Below are 18,944 nucleotides of genomic sequence, written 5' to 3' on the forward strand. Positions count from 1 at the left end.
TAATCTAGTAATATTGTCCTTAAGCTACCCGGAAGTTAAATTGTAGGTCACCTTCATTTTAGATCGTGCTGCAGAAGCTAGGTCATCGGAGAGGTATGCTCTGGTAACTCGAGAACAGGTATCCGGTAATCATATATAGGCACAGGTGAAGTGGTACTCGGGCTAACCTAGGAGCAACGACAACCCTACAGTGTCGTTGTAAACGGAATCATAATTTTTGGCGCGTTTACTTGTCAGCAAATTTTATTCATAAATATTTCACAAAGTCAGAAAAATTAAACCGTGTCATCTATTGCGTTTTTAATGAAACAAACACATTTTATGCAGGGTCAAGAATTTGGTTATCAGGGTAATATCCGCTATGTATGGGAAAACCAAAGATATGTTACGCAATATGTATTATATTTGTCTGGAGAGAGAAAAGTGTGCTCATGGTCCCGAAGAAAGGAAAGATTTCAAGCGATTGATTGCTGACCAAATACTCCAGATTGCAGCCTCCAAATAGAATAATGCAGTACTTGAAGGTAAGACGGATTAAAAAAAAATTGCTTAATTCACACGCTGCCATGCAAATATCATACATATGGAACAGTGGTTGTTTTTCCTTTCCTTAAATTTATATATGTTTCTCTTCAATTTAAAGCAATATGAGCTGCATGCTTGACATCGGAAATTTTTGTTGCAAATTTGTAATTAACTATTTCAATGACAGAAAAATAGAACATTTATGAACTTCTGTTGTTCATATTTGCGATGGGAAAAAAATCTTTTTATGAGCTTTGATTGAAGCAAAATTGCATTATTGTCGTCTTGTACAATACTAGTAATTGTTTCATATATAATACTGTATATTCCATCGTACAGAAATATTTCTTCTGAACCATTTTTAAACTTTATTTTGGTCTTATTGATCATATGGGTTTAAATTACTTAAAAATTAATCATAATAACACATTTTACCAGCAAAATAAAGTTCTCAAAAATGCAGCTCATATTGCTTTAATCTTAACATTTGTGCAACTTGAAATATCTTTTTAAAATATCGGTCAAAATGTTTTAATTCCAGAAAGTAAATAACAAAATCTGCAATTTAACAATCTTAGTGTTTCCACCATCGTCCTCATTTTATGATGTAATAATGCTAGGTTTATTTGGTATAAACTGCTCTCTCAAACAAAACAGTTCTGACATTTCATGGGTGTTCTTATGTCTGACTTCTTTTACTGTACTTTTAAATCAATACAGTTTGTTTGCTTCTCCGAGAGGTAATATCAACTTCGAGTTGGCTGCATTTTAATTGACATGCTTAAAATGGAATTAAGATTAAGTTTGTGTACAAATGATATGAAATAAGTGTGTTAACTTCAAAATTACCAGACCCTTATATTCATGTGTGGTTTAAATAAGAGCTGTACAAATATAGAAGGTGATGCAATTGTAATTAATTACCTGTATATTGCCCAATTAACCTGCCAAACAAACTAGCTTAAAGGTAGTTTTCCTTTTTATTGGTACACATGAAGCAAAACTACAAGTATCTAAGGGAGTATTGCGATATTTGCAAACATTCATTATATCGGTAACCTGTATGATGATTTTATCTATCCCCGTGTTTGAAGCAATATATTCAAGGACTCCTACTTTATTTTTCGACAAATACAAAGGAATTATCTTTGTATACGTGAAAAATTTCCATTTCATAGAAAATATTGTAAGACGGGGGGTGGGGGAGGGGGGTGGGTTCAACACGGAACTTTTGTTCCGTGAACGCCTTCTGAGAGGCTCAAATCAAATATCACATATTTTAAGCATTCTGAGAGTATTATTTGATAAACAGTTTTAGTCCCCTATCGGGAAAAATATAAATGGATATAATTTTATCAAAACTTAGATAATCAGAGATTACAGAACTTTTGTCTTTATAGCAAAGTCCCACACTAAAATAATAATTTAGTAGTGTACATTCCAAGATGCAATAGATGTAATTTTGATCTGATAAGACTTGCAGTTACTTGGGAATGGATTTATTCTAAAACTTGAAACAAGCCACTCATCCAGAAAGGTTTAAAATTGTTCATCCTTTGATGCATCATCCATACAAGTTTGGTTCAATAGCACTCTATAGTTTCTAGCTAATGGACATACGCCTAAAACGTCAATCTGTCATTCATCTGGAAAATAAAGGTCAAATCCAGCATCCAAATTAAGTCCAGAAGTGTGCATCCTAAGATGAAGGATATGGAGAAAGCGAACAGCATTCAGTATCAAAGTCCATAAAACAATACAAAATAGGAGCAGAGCAAACACGGACCTGAAAAATATCGGAGGTGGGATCAGGTGCCATGAACGGCATGGAGTGAGCATCCCCTGCTGACCGGTCACACCCGCCGTGTGCTCTTTGTCGAGAAATAACGGGAAAATCTGTCGTCAATTCAGGTGTGAATAATGGACTAACAATGAGTATGAAAAACTTCAGTCAGCATTTGACTCAATGATAAATTGTATTTGCTGACAAGGTCATTGTATCGAACTTACAAAATGATGCCTTTAAACGAGATTGCTGCTATTCTTGTTTCATCAACTTGTTTGTCAGTAATATACCCCGTTTAGGAAACTATTCATACGTAGAGTATGCTCTTGCGTATCGAATCAACTGAGATTATAAACGCCGTATGCAGGTGATGAAAAAGTAAGGGAAGTTGACGAAAGAAAAGTTAAAGTCATACCGTTTATGATAGAGCTTGGTTGTTAGATTACCATTAACGTCTTTTTCAAGTAAAATATCCAAGTATGAAACAGATGTGTCAGATTCTGTGGTATCTTTTATTTCAAGTTCACCGGGATATATCGTATCAACATGGGAGTGGAAATAACCATTGTTAATTGACAATACGGCATCGATATATCTAAATGTAGAGTTGAAGGCCACAGCAAGTGTTTTCTTCTTTTCACGCATAAGATTGTGCACAAATTCTGCTTCATATGAATACAAAATAGGTCTGCTAATAACGGAGCCCAATTGGTACCCATTGGAATTCCAATAGATTGTTGGAAGACCTGGTCTCCAAAAACCACATAGATATTGTCAACCAAAAACTCAAGCATCTTTTTGATGTAAACTTCAAAGTACTTGTGTGTGCAATCAGAATGTGTTTTAACAAAATAATTTTGCAAATAATTAATGACCAGGTAAGAAAATTTACGAGTTCCATTTTTATTGAAACAGCTGTCAATGATATAAAAAAGCCTGGACTTTAATTTATCGTGGGGGATGGTTGTGTATAAAGTTGAAAATCGTAAGTTTTTAAGCTGTTGATTTTGGTAAAATCTTGTGATTTCAAACTGTCCAAGAGTTCTTTGGAATTTTTGAGTATCCACATCTGATTCACACCACTTCTTGAATATATTGTTGCACAGTATGTATTATACAAGCTAGTTTGGTCATGGTACGACATATAATTATTTTTGAATGAACCTGCTCCCAAAACTTGAACCTTGTCACTTATCTGGAAAATTAAGTCCACTCTTTCGTTCCTTGCTTCACTCCTTTTAATACTGTCTTTATCATCAGAGTCTTCTGATCTATTCTAGGTAACACCCAGGGTCTTCTGAAACGGTTCCAATGGTCCTCGATCTTGTTTTCATTCTCATACTGTCGATCTCTTATAACACAGTAAACTTCATTTTTATAACTTGTATTTGTTTATTTTTTTGACAGTGTATTACGCATATCTTTAAAAAGTTATTATTCTTTAATTTAAATTAACAGATAAAAAGACGATCAGACAAAACATGCACCTGAATCTTTGATTCAGGGGGTATGAAAAAAGGAAAGTCTGAGAATTGTGTTTGCAGTATTTGTTTAACCTATTTTCTGTGTTACAGTTTAGGTACTTGCTTAAATAAATTACATCACATGCAATAAATATCCTTTTTAATTGCACTTGAGAACCTCTAAAAGGTCAAAATCATGATTGCTTTCAGGATTTGTTATTGCACTTGTCTTAAATCAAAGCCATGTCGTATAGTATGTTGTTTCTTTAAAAGTATTTACATTTTGTCATTTTCTACCTAAAAGTGGGAGAGATTAGGGTGGGGGGTATTCCATGTTTGTCCATCAGTCTCCCACCATTTATCGGCATAGGAACTACACTTTTAGTGCCGTTAAAGATATTCTTCAGCATTTGAATATTAAAAACTATTCTCGATTTCGGGCCTTGTCGCAGATTGACTCTTGAAGAGGAAAATGAAAAAATGTATACCAATAAATTAAGATCTATTTAATAGGTAGCAAGACTTTATCTATTAAATCTATTGAATAGTTATCCAAACCAATACCTTGGGAACATTATGAGGCTTGCATTTTCGGAAAAAAATTCTTTTAAAAACTAGGACAATTATTTAGACCAGTTTATGGTACTTAAAGAAACTGACTTTGTTATCGAACTAGGTCACAACTGACTCACAGAAATATTTTAGCTACTGTGCAAAACGTAACAGTTGTACGTGTTACAATTTTTTTTGTTTTTTTTTGTTTTTGTTTTGTTAATTAGGTTTTATCACGAAGGGAGAAAATGAAAATTCATGTAATATCATGACCCAATATGGGATACCTTTAGACTTATTTCAAAATATTGATCTTTCTACTTCGTAAATGTAAGAGGAATTCTTAAAAGCATTTTTGGGAAGAAATATGTCGCTTTCGAAACCCTTCTGTCAATGAAAATTCCGAAAATGTGAGCACAACAATCAAATTCCAAGAGTTGATTTGACTATTCCATAAAATGTAAATGAAGTTCTGTGAACCATATTTTTATTGATTTTTTTTACTAGAAGATTTTGATAAAATAAAGATGATTATTGCACATGAACAAGACATCATAATCACATTCCAAAAGCTGGACTGATTTATGCTTAAAATATAACTGTAAAATCACATATTTTCATGGGAGTCAGATTCTGGTGGTTGAGATGGAAGAAAAATCTTAGTTACATTGGGTTTTCATGTTTTAGATGAAGCAGTCCTGAGTTGTTTAAAATTACAAAATTTAAAATTTGTGAAGGACACATTAAACTCGATGAAAATCAGTTTTTATTGCAAAATAATGAGAAAAAAAGATCGATTTACGGTATAGGATAAAAATATAGTCAATATACCCAAATTTTCTTTAGAATAAACAGGTGTAATTTTAGAACCTCAATGAACAACTTGATTTACTAGTAGTATACAAATTCGTAAAAAAAATAACATGCTTTATTTATAATGAATATGCTATCAACTGACATGGGGGGAAGGGGGAGGGGGGTTCTGGCCTCAAAAAGACGTTCGATAGCTCTAATCCTCTAATCCTTTTCTTTTCATTTTAAGTGAACATGCATCTCTTTGTAATCGGTGTTGTCTGGTGGGTTTTGAAGTGTTTTAAGGACAGTACGATTGAACTTAAATTTAAATGTCTCATAAAGCTACATTATCAATACAAAATGAATTTAAGGACAAAACCAATTGCTTTCATCCTTTTGCCATCGCTGTTAATCCGTGTTAGTAGATTTCAACTTGATGATGGAGTTTTGTCAGTATTTCAACAGAATTTAGTGCCGCAAACATGTCTTCTTTCTGAGTACCTTAAGCTTTTTCAAGTACATTGTTTGGGCTTTGTGTTTCTGATATCAGTTGACATGGGAGAAATTAACTGGATTCTAAGAAAAGATGAAAATATATGTGTTTTAATAATGAATTATTGCTATACCTTGCTATTGGAAACATAAAAAGTAAACTGAGTAAAGACATGATATACTGGTAATATTTTCATTAAATCGTGATAATTACTCAGTAGATAAGTGTTATAAAATCGAATAAGGATAAGGTAAGAGAGGTATTTTTGACATCACTGCTACGTGTAGATTGGATAGCGTCTTGTGTTTTGGCGAACACATTTTAGATGAATAACACTTCTAAATTCGCAATATTGCAATCTTTCCCGTCAATAAATCAAATGACGTTTTCTTTTATCATCAATTGAAAACTTAACCTCTTAAATATTATGAATTTTACACGTTGGAGGTATAGAACTAGATCATTTCAAAAAAGTGATCACAGATACTTAGAGGCTTTTTTGTATCAGTCCAAAACGATATATTGTAACAGCTTATACAGACAGAGATAAATTAATGTATATTGGAATATAAAAATAGGGAAAAGCTTTGTGGATCTCAGATTTAAAAAAAATTAAAAGGGGTGGGTCCATTCCCTAAGTACTTGTGTTCAAAGCGGGTTATACTGAAGCTCCAGAAATTCAGTGCACATAAATGAAACATTGTCTTTCGTCATTTAAAATACCACGCCTTCTACAAGTTTTTTCAACCTGACAATCACCCGCGTGACGCAGTGGTTAGGGCGTCTGCTCTAGAGTCGCGAAGTAAAGAGTTGATCCTTACGTCGCGGGTTCGAATCCCACTGTGGGACGTGGAGACCGGTCCTTCGGATGAGACCGTATAAACCGAGGTCCCGTGTCGTAGAGGTGCTGGCCCGAAAAAGATCTCTCCCTGCACAATGGCCCTAAGTGCCGAGTACAGGACAAAATTTGCAGCTCTCCACCGGCAAGTAGTGGCGTCTCCATATGAGTGAATTTTCTCGAGAGGGGCGTTAAACAATATACAATCAATCAATCAACCTTACATATTTCGATGGATGGTCGGGAACTTTTGTGGTCCTGTAGTTTCGGGAAGAAGATCCGTCTAAAACTGACACCAACATTTTTCTTTGTTCTCCTCGATTTATTTTTCCTCTCGAAAAAGGTTGTGCCTCTTGATTTAATTTAAAAATAACTTGTTATAAATTGACCAACGATGCTCTGTTATTATTTGGATTAAAGTGGATCCTTGAATCTGAAGGAAAAAGCCGAAAGTGTTAAAAATACAGCTGTTAACAGTCAGACAACAGGCAATTGGTCAGACAAGCCCACTTTAAATTGAATTGAATTGAACATATTTTATTGAACAAAGTCAAAAGGATAGGACACAAGTTCAGTTACTTAGATAGTCCTCTCTCCTAATACAACATTTTGTAAAATTGCCGAAATAAAAACATATATACATATGGTCTACTACATACAAATATAATTGTATGTATTCAATTTAAATAGTCATAGGGTCAGGTGAGCTAAAAAATCAGAAAACTGCTAAAGAGTTTAACTGACGTAAGAATTAGACCATGACAAATTGACATTTTTTGGAATCACTACAAGTGTGTTTGTTGATTTTTAAAATGATAAATAGATATGAATAAACACCCAATGTAGAAAGAAAAAAATCTGCTGTTAGTACACAGAGATGTTTGAGTTTTGGATAAGATTCAAAACTGACATAATGTTAAACAACATCAACGTACATTATATACACAGAATTGGGCACCTGTTCGGGATAAAAAATAAATACATGTATGTCAGTTATTCAGTTATTTTATCATGAAATCTTGGAATTTCTTTCGCTCATTAAGAAATAAGACATTCGTTAATAAGATACGCAAAAATAGTTTTCAGAGTTTAATTGTTTTGTTTAGCATTGTCCCTAAAAGTCTCTGGGATAGAGAAACCCTAACCCGAATTGTTCCTATAAAATTGGAACTAAATATTTTTTAACAAAGGAATGTCCAACAAAATGCCTTATATGGAAGTATTAATGTGCTCCCGGTGACCGTACCAGCTACAACTATAAACACTTGCATAAAATGCTTGATAAGATCATACATTCAAACAATTATAGTTTATTCATGATTATCTATCATTGAATGCATGTAGATCTTATCAAACTAAAAATCGCACTTTCACTGAATGTCGTGCTGGTCATGACGAATATACCGCGTCCATTCAGAATTTTTTTTCCTCTAAATTGCCTCTGTTCATACACGTTCCATTTTGACTGAATATTACAGTAGTTATTTTGAAGGAGATATTTAACAGTGAACTGAAATTTAGCCATCTAGATCCTTTTTTATAAATTTCATTTTATTTTTTTTCCTAAGAAAAATAAGAGCTTATACAATAACCACCAATTTACTTTGCAAAATATGCCCAAAGAGGAAAAATGCTAAACGCAAAAAATAAAATGATACTTGACAAATACATGTATTGTACCATTATATTTCCCCAAAATACAAAATATCGAAAATTGACAATACTTAACAATTACTACTTGTATTGCTAAATATAAACATATCTTTCAAATACTCACAAAAATATTTTACTACTGTGCAAATTGTTACAGTTGTACTTGAGAATATACTGTTTTTTTTTGTAGAAAAATGAGGTTTTATCACGAAGGGAGAAAATGAAAACTCACGAAACATTATGACCCAATATAGAATGCCACTAATCAAACGATTATTTCAAAAGATGATCTTTCTACTGCGTAAAATGTAAGAGGAATTCTTAAAACCATTTTTGGTAGAAATATGTCGCTTTCGAATCCCTTCTGTCAATGGAAATTCAGAAAACGTGGACACAACAATCAAATTCCAAGAGTTGACTGGATTACTGCATATGATGCATGAGATTCTCTGTGAACCAATTTTTATTGGAAAACTTTCTTTTTATCAGAAGATGGAAATGAAAATGCAGAATATTATTCACATGAACACGATACCATCATCATATTGATAATTCCAAAAGCTGAATTGAATTATGTTTAAAATATACATGTACTGTAAAATCACATGTTTTCGTGGGGATCAGATTTCGGTGGTTGAGGTTTAAAAACTTGGTTCCTAGGGTTATAATTTCGTGGATGAAGCAGTGCTGACTTGTACATATTAGAAAAATTACAATTTGTGAAGGACACATTAAACCCTATGAAACAGTAATAAGAGAAAAAAGGACGACGCACGGTATAGGATAACAATACAATGGATATTATTAAACCTAAACTTTCCTTAGAATTATCATGTGTAATTGAAGAAGCTCAATTTACACCTTGATCTTGTATATGAATCCGTACAAATTAACCTGCTTTATTTTGATTAAACATGCAATCAACAGATTGGGGGGAGGGGGGGGGGGCGGTCTGCTCTCAAAAAGATGTTTGATAAATGAAGAGGTTGTAATCTTTTTGTTTTCATTTTAAATGAATATAGTACGTATATCTTTGTAATCAGTCTTGTCTAGTGTATTTTGAAGTGTTGAACTCAAACTTAAATGTCTTATAATGGTAAAATATAAATAAAAATAAATTTAAGGACAAAATCAATTGCTTTCATTTTTTTTGCCACCGCTCTTAATCCGTGCATGTTAGTAGGTTTCCACTTGTGGACATTTCAACAGATTTATAGGTGCAGCAAACATGTCTTCTTTCTGAGTATCTTAAGCATTTTCAAGTACATTGTTTGGGATATGTTTTTTATTGAATGATTTGACATAGTAGAAGTGTGAATCTAAGAAAAAATGAAAAGCATGTTTTCATTTAATGAATTATTGTTACACCTTGCTATTAGAAACAAAAAGAGTACACTGAATAAAGACTTTATACAATATTTTCATTAAACCAGCCAGTGATAAATAATTAAATAAGTGTTATAAAATCGAATAAGGATAAGGTTATAGAGGCATTATTGACATCGCTGCTACCTATAGATTGGATACTCTCTTTATGTGTTTTTGCGAACCCATTTTAGATGAAGAACTCTTTTAATTCGCAATATTGCAGTCTTTCCCATCAATTAATCAAGGTTTGTCGTATTTCTTTTATCAATTGAAGACTTGACCTCTTTGGTCATATAAATTTACACAATGAAGGATGATCACAAACATATGGAGCTTTTTTCTTTACCCCAAGTCAAAAAGGATATATGAAAAACGCTTACAGAGACAGAGATAAATTGTGTACATCATGTAGTACAGAAAATTAGGGAAAAGGTGTGCCGACCTCAAATTTCAAAAAAAAAAAAAAAAAAAATTAAAGGTGTGTCTAGTCCCCAAGTGCCTGTGTTCAAAGCGGGTTATATTGAATCTCAAGAAATTTGGTACACATAGATAAAACATTGTTACTTTTTATTTAGAATACCAAATACGCCTTGATTTCTATAAGTCTTGTCAATCTGACATATTTCGATGGATGGTCTGAAACAAGTGTAACTATTTGTAGATGCTGACATAATGAAACATGATCAACTTCAAACTCTGCCAACTTGATCATGTATTGTGATTTCACCCTGACCAAATCTGCATTAGTCCTTGAGGCTTTTTTAAAATATTACTTAAACATGTTCCTGGTATACTGAGAAAATCTTTGCCATGTATTTGTTATAATTTGATCCCCAATAAATGTCCCATACTACAATCGTGGCTTTGAGTTAAGGTTTCGTCAAAGGTCAATATGTCCAAAAATTTATTTAATTCCGTGCTCTTAGTGAAAACTATTATTGCAGAAACAAAATATGTTTATCAATGAAGGGCAAGTTGGACTTGGATATAGCCTCTGGAAAGTTGTTTCCCTTGTTTATTTTGTTCAAATGTTAAGACTTGAAAGTGAAAGTATACATTACAAATGGCGGGTTCTATAGGGGTCTTGTCTTCATACATGTCATGCTTTCAATAACAACCTTTCAGAGACCATTCACGTCCAACTTGCCCTTCAATGATAAACATATATTACTTCTGCAATGATTGTTTTTTATAAAAAGGACAGAATTAAGCAGGTGCATTTTTCTTAAATATGCACATTTTCTGATACAATTTTTCTCAAAAAATATCTTTTTTAAAATATTTGCTATCAAGTGATACTTTCTATCTATGAATCAATGATATATTTATAAACTGTAAACATTTTGACTTTATACCACACATAGTTTTGGAGCTATTGTAATAATAATTTATTAGACATGTTGACCTTTGACGAAACCTTAAACAAATTTGTATCCATAAATAAAAACTTTCACGAAAGTTTCAACTTTTGTGGTTCTGTGGTTCCTGGGACTGATTCCACTATAGTCTTTCTCGAATTCCTCGATTTATCTTTCTCTTAAAAAGAGTCATGGCTCTTAATTTGGATAAACCTGTGTTAAATTGACCAAAGGTGCTCTGTTCATTATTTCGATCAAAGTGGATCCCTGGATATATAGAAAAAATGCCGAAAGTGTTAGAAAGACAGCTGTCAACACTCAGACGACTGACTAATGATCAGACAAGCCCACTTTATCCATAAGGTCAGGTGAGCTAAAAAATCAGAAAATTGCAAAACAGTTTAATTGACGCAAGAATTAGACCATGACAAATTAGCATGTTTTGGAATCTCTGCAAATGTGTTTCTTGATTTTCAAAATGATAAATAGATATGATAAATTCAATGTTAAAAAGAAAAAAAAAACGCACAGACTGCTTATAGTACACAGAGATGTTTGAGTTTCCGATACGATTCAAAGCTGACGCAATGTTAAACAACACCAACGTACGTTATAAACACAGAATCGGGCACCTGCTAGGGATGAATAAGAACTGCATTTCAGTTATTAAATGTCATAAAGTCTTGGAATTTTTTCGCTCATAAACAAATATAAAAAACGAGACTTACTGAATGGAAGTATTTTACGAGTAAAATTGTTTTTGTCGTAATTTTACCAAACATTCGCCTTTTAAAAAATTCTCTGAGATAGAAAACCCTAAACCTGGTTTGTTCATGAATTGAACTATATGTGATCACAAGTAATTTCATTGGCCAGGCAGCACCCCGCAGAATTTTTGAAAAATATTTTTGGACGGAATATTATTGGGTGACAAATTTTAAGGATATTTCCATACTGTTGAATTCCTTTGTTAAGTTTTCCCATTCCAAATGTGGATCATTTTAGAATCAGTAGCTTTGTTTTCAATTATAGGCCTGCCCCTATACGGTAAAAGTCTTATTGTACATGTTAATATAAAGCAAACAAAACTCAGGTGAAACAAGTTTTATTTTAAGTGTGACACAGGTGAGTTCAAAGTGAACTATCATGGGATTTAAACCCTACAACTCTATTTAAACAATTGCATGAAATGCTTGATAAGATCACACGTTCGAACAATTATAGTTTATTCATGATAATCTATCATTGAATGATAATCTTTCATTGAATGCATTAAGATCTTATCAGGCCTATAGTCGCACTCCACTTTCCGCCGTTTGAATATCGTGCAGGTTGTGACGAATACCGCGTACATTCAGGAAAAGGATTTTTTTTTCTAGATTATCGCTGTTCATACACTTTCCATTTTAATTTGATTTTACAGTAGTTGTTTTGAAGGAAATATTTAATAATGAACTGAAATATAGCCTTTTTAAAATTTCATTTTATCATTTGAATTTTGCAGACCTTGCACCAAGGTGTGACAAAGGCAGTAAGATTTACGTGAAAATATTAACGATAAGACGAATTTGTGCATTTAATTTAGAGAGAAGAAAACATGTTCATAAATAGATTATCTTGCATATCTCCGATGCAGTAAAGGTCATGTTTTGACTGCAAGTATATCAACAAAAAAAAACATATACTACAAGTAGAACTTCGGAAAGTGTGTGCTTGTGAACTAGGTTTAATACTGGATTCTGATGTTCCGGACAACAAAACTTTGATGTTTCCTTTGGCAGCTTGAATTGAGACTCACCATCCCCAGCCTTCCCATCTCCCAGGACTATCCCGAAAATAATATCTTCTTTAAGCAACGGCCTTTTCCTGAAAAATAAACTCCTCCTAGTTTCTTAACTTTGAACAACGGACTATTCCAGAAAATAACCAACTATTCCAGAAAAATAAACTCCTCCTAGTCCCTTAGCATTGAACAACGGACTATTCCAGAAAATGACCAACTATTCCAGAAAATAAACTCTTCCTAGTCCCTAAACTATGACCCAGGACTATTCCAGAAAATAAACTCTTCCTGATCCTTAAACTTTGAAAAACAGACCATTCCCAAAAATGAACTCTTCCTAGTCCCTAAACTTAAACAACGGATTTTTCCAAAAAACAAACTCTTACAATAAATATTTGAAAAAGATCGATACTTTAATAATTGGTAACCCATCAGAAGTAGTTATCTCACGGCGGGTGTGACTGGTCGGCAGGGGATGCTCACTCCTCCATGGCACCTGATCCCACCTCCAATGTTTTGGAGGTCCGTGTTTGCTCTGCTCCTATTTTGTATTGTTTTATGTTTTGATCTTGAATACTGTTCGTTATCTCCTTATGTTTCAACTGAATTTAATTTAGCTATTTATTTTAAAATATTTTACTCCTTTGTACACCTATACAGGCCCTAACTCGTAAAATTATTAATCCGTCCTTGTTGTCTGAGTGAAAAGTTTTTAAATAAAACATGATATTTAACAAGCTTTATACAATCTTAAATCACAGGAAAACCTCGCCTATCTTGTTTTTTAAGTTGAATATCAAAAAGTGTTTTATCAATCATTGTTTTCAGATTTATCGCACAAATTTGGAAAAAGTTAAGGATTGTTTATCAACTTATGTGTATACACCCGCTGTGCACCTAGGTTCATCTTCGGCTAACAAGAACTGTAAAAAACAAATGTACCATTGTTGTCCATCTGAATAGATAGGATTTTGAACACAAAAACGTTGCAATACATTTCATTAAAGGGTTTACTTGCCAGTATATAGACCGTAGTTTAGCTCTGTAGTTCTCTCTTGTTCTTCAAGTATAACGGGGAAAACAACCTACGTATGTATTACGTACTCAGTCTTCTTTGCTGGAAATTACAATTGAAAACGATGACGAATTTTATCAAATCTACATTTGTGCCATGTTTGATATATTTCCGATGTCTGTGATAATCTTGCAGATCATTTCCTCCCATTGTTTAATATGTTCAATTTACAGTTGCATAAAAATTTATTTTCCTTTTTAAGATATATACCCTCGGTCGAAAAATGGGTCAATTATTGAGACTTGATAATCATATTTTCTCCATGAATGGGTTAAACATTCAGTCTCCAGATTGGGTTTTAAATCAGTCAGAAAGAATTGTAAAAGACGTGGAGAAAATGGGATTCAAACGCAATCGCTGAAAAGTGTTGCATGATAAGTGTGCTCTATATGTAAAATTGAAATTATTGTGGTAAGATATTCAAGCAAGGTTGTGGACTACGAAGCTCGCTGCGCGTCTTGTTCTTGAACTCTTAGAGATTTCAAAAGAAAATAATGTATGTGTATTGTATTTATAACTAAAATTCCAATTTAAAAGGTCTTATAAAATAACTTATTTTCGATTTTGCAGCGATGAAATCAAATTTTCCAAGTCACGCAGCGCAATTGTCGAAAATTTTCCAGAAAAGTAGGGTAGGGTAGGGGTGTTTCAGCCACGTAGCATCGTTTTTGAAAGGGGGGCAGCCCAGAGAAAAAAATTTTTTGACTTACAAGAAAAAGTTACCTGAAAAAAATTGACAAGCAAAAAAAAGGGAAATTGCCCAAACTCGAAAATTTTATTTCGGGGGGGGGGGGGGGGGGGGGCTTTTTTCAATGCCAACTTCTTCCGGTACCAATTTTCCTGCTTTTTATACTACATTTTCCATGATATTAACTTAGTGTACTATAAAGTGGGGGGGGGGGGGGCAACCAGCCTTTCAATGAACATTTCCAATAGTTTCCTAAATGTGAGATTGGTGCCTTAGGTTTTTGATTTGTCACCGTCTTTACAACTCTGAAATCATGAATTTTGGTGGGATCAAATGTTCGTGGTTTGAGGAAAAGATTTATGGGCTCGAGTGTCTCATGAATGAACAAGGACTGAGTTGTTCTAAATATATTTTACTTTTCATGCTTGACAGGAGTTCCTGGGTCTCTTCAAAGTTTGAAAATAAATGTTCCACGAAAATTAGTGACCTCACGTTGTATCAGTTAAAAAACTGAAAAAGATGTGCGGGGGACCACACTTGATCCGGTCCATGTGTGCAAGTAACCCATCCTCTAATACTTAACAGGCCCGTGGGACGCAGTTTCAGTGAGAGTCGGGGCACATTGCAGTTTACGTAGGTACTTAAAAATGTCATCAAACAAGATATTTGGCGGACACATTTATAAAGTAGCTTTTTTTAATATAATAATATGTATCTGCAATATTATTATACACCTTTAATCTTGCTTTCATCCATACCTAGTCAAAAATTACAATGGAGATACATCGTATTTACACGAGTGATCTGCGCAGGAACAGGGGTCACCTTTTAATTAAAAACACGTCCATTTCTAGGTAACATAAAATGATGACGATTCATTTTTATGAGTTCGTAAAAAAATCATAGACTCATCTGATCCTTAAAAAATGATCATACGGTAAAATTATTTGTTACTATTCAGAGATGGAATTCATCACAACGCCTATGATAACGATTCCTTGGCTTCTTGATTAACTCCCTTTGATAAAAGTCGGGTTGATAAATTGACCTATATACCTTAATTGGCTCAGGTGAGCTAGAAATTTAGAAACCAATTAGGCTCAAAATCCAGACTAGAAGTAATAACAGTAAAGTGGGAAAAAATAACGAAGATTCCTAAGTAATATAGCACCTTGTGAATTACCTGCATAATAAATGCGCACTTTAGGTCGGGTATGAATGACTCTGTTGTTGAAATTTTTTTCCATTGAGAAAATAGAGTTCTATACCAGGAAGTTAAAATCACTATACCTGGAATATTACCGCACCAGTATGGGAAACCGCCGCATTAGTTCAGGTCCGAAATCTGCATTATTAATCTGTGAAACAAAAACAATGAGGAAATGTGAGAATTACATAGGAAAATATCTAAAAGTGTTTTTATTCTCTTGAAATTATAGCCTTGGAAATATCACATGGCAAAGAGATGATAAATGCATACGTAAGTTTTTGAATATGCTCATACTTAATAAATCATGCAAAACATTTAAATCTCATAACTGACATATTCTGTAAAGATGCCTCGAAAATCGATTTTGTAGCATTGCAATTTTTCTTACCCCAGAAGACTTTTTTTAATTGAAAAAAAAAAGAAAAGTATATCGAATTCTAATCGCTTTATTTTCAGATTTTATATTTTCCCCTGAAAATTCTTAGATTATCTTATTTTTTAAATATTTTTTTTTAACTTGAGAAACTTGTGCATTTATTAAATTCATCAATATTTCGACTCAGCCTGTCACGCATTTTATCTTATCTTGTGACCTCTCAGTTCACTCAGTTCAATTCCATGTGGAAGACATATTTCTGTTCATAATCAGCTTAAGCGGCAAAAATGTATGCCACTCGGATTTTTTTTTTTTTTTTTTTTTTTTGAGAATTGCAAAAAGGAGATGGCGTTATAGGAAAGCCCAATGAGCTCATTTTCGTAGGAAAGAAAGAAAAATATAAAGTTATAACGCGAAACTTTAGCGAATAAACACGAAACTTTCGCGAATAAACGCGAAACTTTCGCGTTATAACGCGAGACCTTTGCTGTTTAACCAGACATTTGCTTTAGTCTCAACGTTGTTCTGATTTTGTCATCAATTTTATTCATTACAATGATAAGCAAAAGGCTATTTTAATCTTGGACTATCACAGTCAAGTTAAATTTTAAGCTTTCTTGCTATTGAATCCATCTTTACCGTCACAATTTGTCTTTCTCAACGTTGTTCAAACAATTCAAAGTTTATGCGAATGTCCAAAAGTTAAACTTCAAGATTATTAATTTCGGGGAAAATCACCCCTTTCCGGTTTTTTTATGCAATCTCTAGAGAATTTGAAATAATCTTATTTTATAGAGATGAAGATCTCAGAAAATTGACAAAATGAGGTAAATTTTTCAATTGTGTCCCACCGCATTTGTGAAAATTGGATAGCAGATTTTCATCTGTCTCCGTTGGATTCACTGTGGAAATTCGATATCCTATTTTGAGGTTGCACCACGTTGTCATTCCAAAATGATTGATTGCTTAATTTACTAGTGGTAAAGTTTTAGTAAATGTTACTGATTAAAAAACAGCTAGAAAAAAATGTCAAGTGGAGATTTTCATTAAGAAATAATCAGCCTAAAGAATTTAACAATTGAAAAACATGTACAAGAAAGTAAAATTCATTTTATTAATTCAATAGTAAGGTTTTAAAATAAAATTAATATTCTGATGACTAATCAGACGCGAAAGCGAAAGTTACGCGTTTATTCGCGAAAGTTACGCGTTAATTCGCGAAAGTTACGCGTTATATCGTGAAAGTTTCGCGTTAATTCGCGAAAGTTACGCGTTTATTCGCGAAAGTTTCGCGTTATAACGCCAAAAATTTGTATTTTTTTTACCTATGAAAATGAGCTCATTGGGCTTTCGTAGCGTTATTATTACAGTAAAACGTTACTATTTTCCCATGTTTTTAAATGATACAAAGTTTTATTTTTATTTTTTTATTTTAGATTCCACCGCTATTAATTCTCGGTACTGTGTTTGTGGATCTTTCCATGTCTCAATGCTCCGACCCAATCAGAGCAAAAGTTAAAGGATATCGAAGAAAGATGACTATTCTAGGATCTTGTAATGAAAATCTGGACACGTCTTTCTACATGATACCCGGTATAAACATCCCTGACAACTGTAGCAAGTGTGAAAACTTAACGGATACTAAAGTTCATTATCTCTATGGCGATAAGACCTGTTCTCTGACTCCTCCAAATGACGGACGGAGCACGGAAAGTTGTCCCCATCATGTTCAGATAAACTACGATAAGTATAGAATACCTCGATCCATAGCTCAAGTCAAGTGTAACTGTGATAATTGTATCACGAAACATTACGATAATACGTTAAAATTGCATCCTGACGGAGTGTGTCAAGAAGTGATGATGTATCGTCAGGTTCTTAGAGAGTGTAAACCTGAGAAACCCGAAAAAGACCGCAGAAGACGAGGGAAACGAAAACGAAGAGGAAGAAGAAGAAATAAAGTGTATACAGTAGTCTATGAACAATACCCGGTGGCCTGTACGTGTAGATTGACACATACTAAAGACTGGGGATGAGCAGCTAAATCAAAGCATTAATTAAGGAGTTTTGTCTCAAACAAATACCTCAAGATTTTAAACTTGTTGTTTTTGGATTTTATATACAGTTTATTCGTGTGTTGCCTGTTAAAGTTGTTTTTGATATAAATATATATATTTTTACATTTTCAGTATTATAATGAGTAAACTTTGAAGTAGTTGATGGCTTTAATGCAACATATTTTATATAAAGAATCAGGCACGTAGCATCGTTTTTGAAAAGGGGGGGGGGGCAGCCAGAGAATTATTTCTTTACTTGCCTGTAAAAGTTGACAAGCAAAAGAGGGGGGGGGGGGGGGTGAGGCCAATTTGTTTCAATGCCAACTTTCTTTCACTTCCATTTTTTCTTGCATACAATACTACATTTCCTTGATATCACTTTAATGTGGTAAAAAATGGGGGGGGGGGGGCAACTAACCTTTCAATGAACATTTTCAATAGTAAAGGTAATGTTGGGGAAAAGGGGGGGGGGGCAGCCCTTTCTTTTCATCGTACGCTAATAAAAATTGACGTGTATGTCAAAAATATTTTAAAGACTATTTTAATATTTTTCTATTGAATATAAAAACTTTCAAACAATTCATAATTTAATTATTTCAATAATTATTTAATACATTAAATCAGCCTAATGGACGAGATATAATATTTTGCTTCTTTGCACATATGGTGTCACTAAAAAAATAACATTTGCTTCAGGAGGCCATTGCATTTTAAAATACATATCTAAAGGGGTTAGATGAAGTTTTTCACTCAATATTGCTCAGACTTGTACAGTTTTTGGCTCATCTGAGCTGAAAGCTCAAGTGAGCTTTTCGGATCACATGTTGTCTGTATGTCTGTCACTCTGTGTTTCTGTCTGTCTGTAAACTTTTCACATTTTCAACTTCTTCTCAAGAACCACTGGGCCAGTTTTAACCACACTTG

The 18,944-nt window shown here is 33.4% G+C and overlaps 1 protein-coding gene across 2 annotated transcripts; it reads left to right on the top strand.

Annotated features, from left to right (window-relative positions):
* The first annotated feature begins 243 nt into the window (after positions 1 to 243).
* Positions 244 to 18,167, top strand: LOC134245166 (uncharacterized). Of its 2 annotated transcripts, none has more exons than XM_062727424.1 (2): positions 244 to 524; positions 17,400 to 18,167. In XM_062727424.1, exons 1-2 carry the CDS (start codon positions 510 to 512, stop codon positions 17,997 to 17,999), a joined length of 615 nt encoding a protein of 204 aa, XP_062583408.1. In that variant the 5' UTR covers positions 244 to 509; the 3' UTR covers positions 18,000 to 18,167. The 2 variants fall into 2 exon arrangements, with proteins under 2 accessions (XP_062583408.1, XP_062583407.1); XM_062727423.1 differs by lacking the exon at positions 244 to 524 and adding an exon at positions 15,590 to 15,857 and having other exon boundaries at positions 17,400 to 18,166.
* Positions 18,168 to 18,944: the final 777 nt, after the last annotated feature.

The sequence above is a fragment of the Saccostrea cucullata genome, unplaced genomic scaffold (assembly GCF_032062105.1).
Source record: "Saccostrea cucullata isolate Sc308-1 unplaced genomic scaffold, CSIRO_AGI_Scuc_v1 ctg180, whole genome shotgun sequence".
Lineage (NCBI taxonomy): Eukaryota > Metazoa > Mollusca > Bivalvia > Ostreida > Ostreidae > Saccostrea > Saccostrea cuccullata.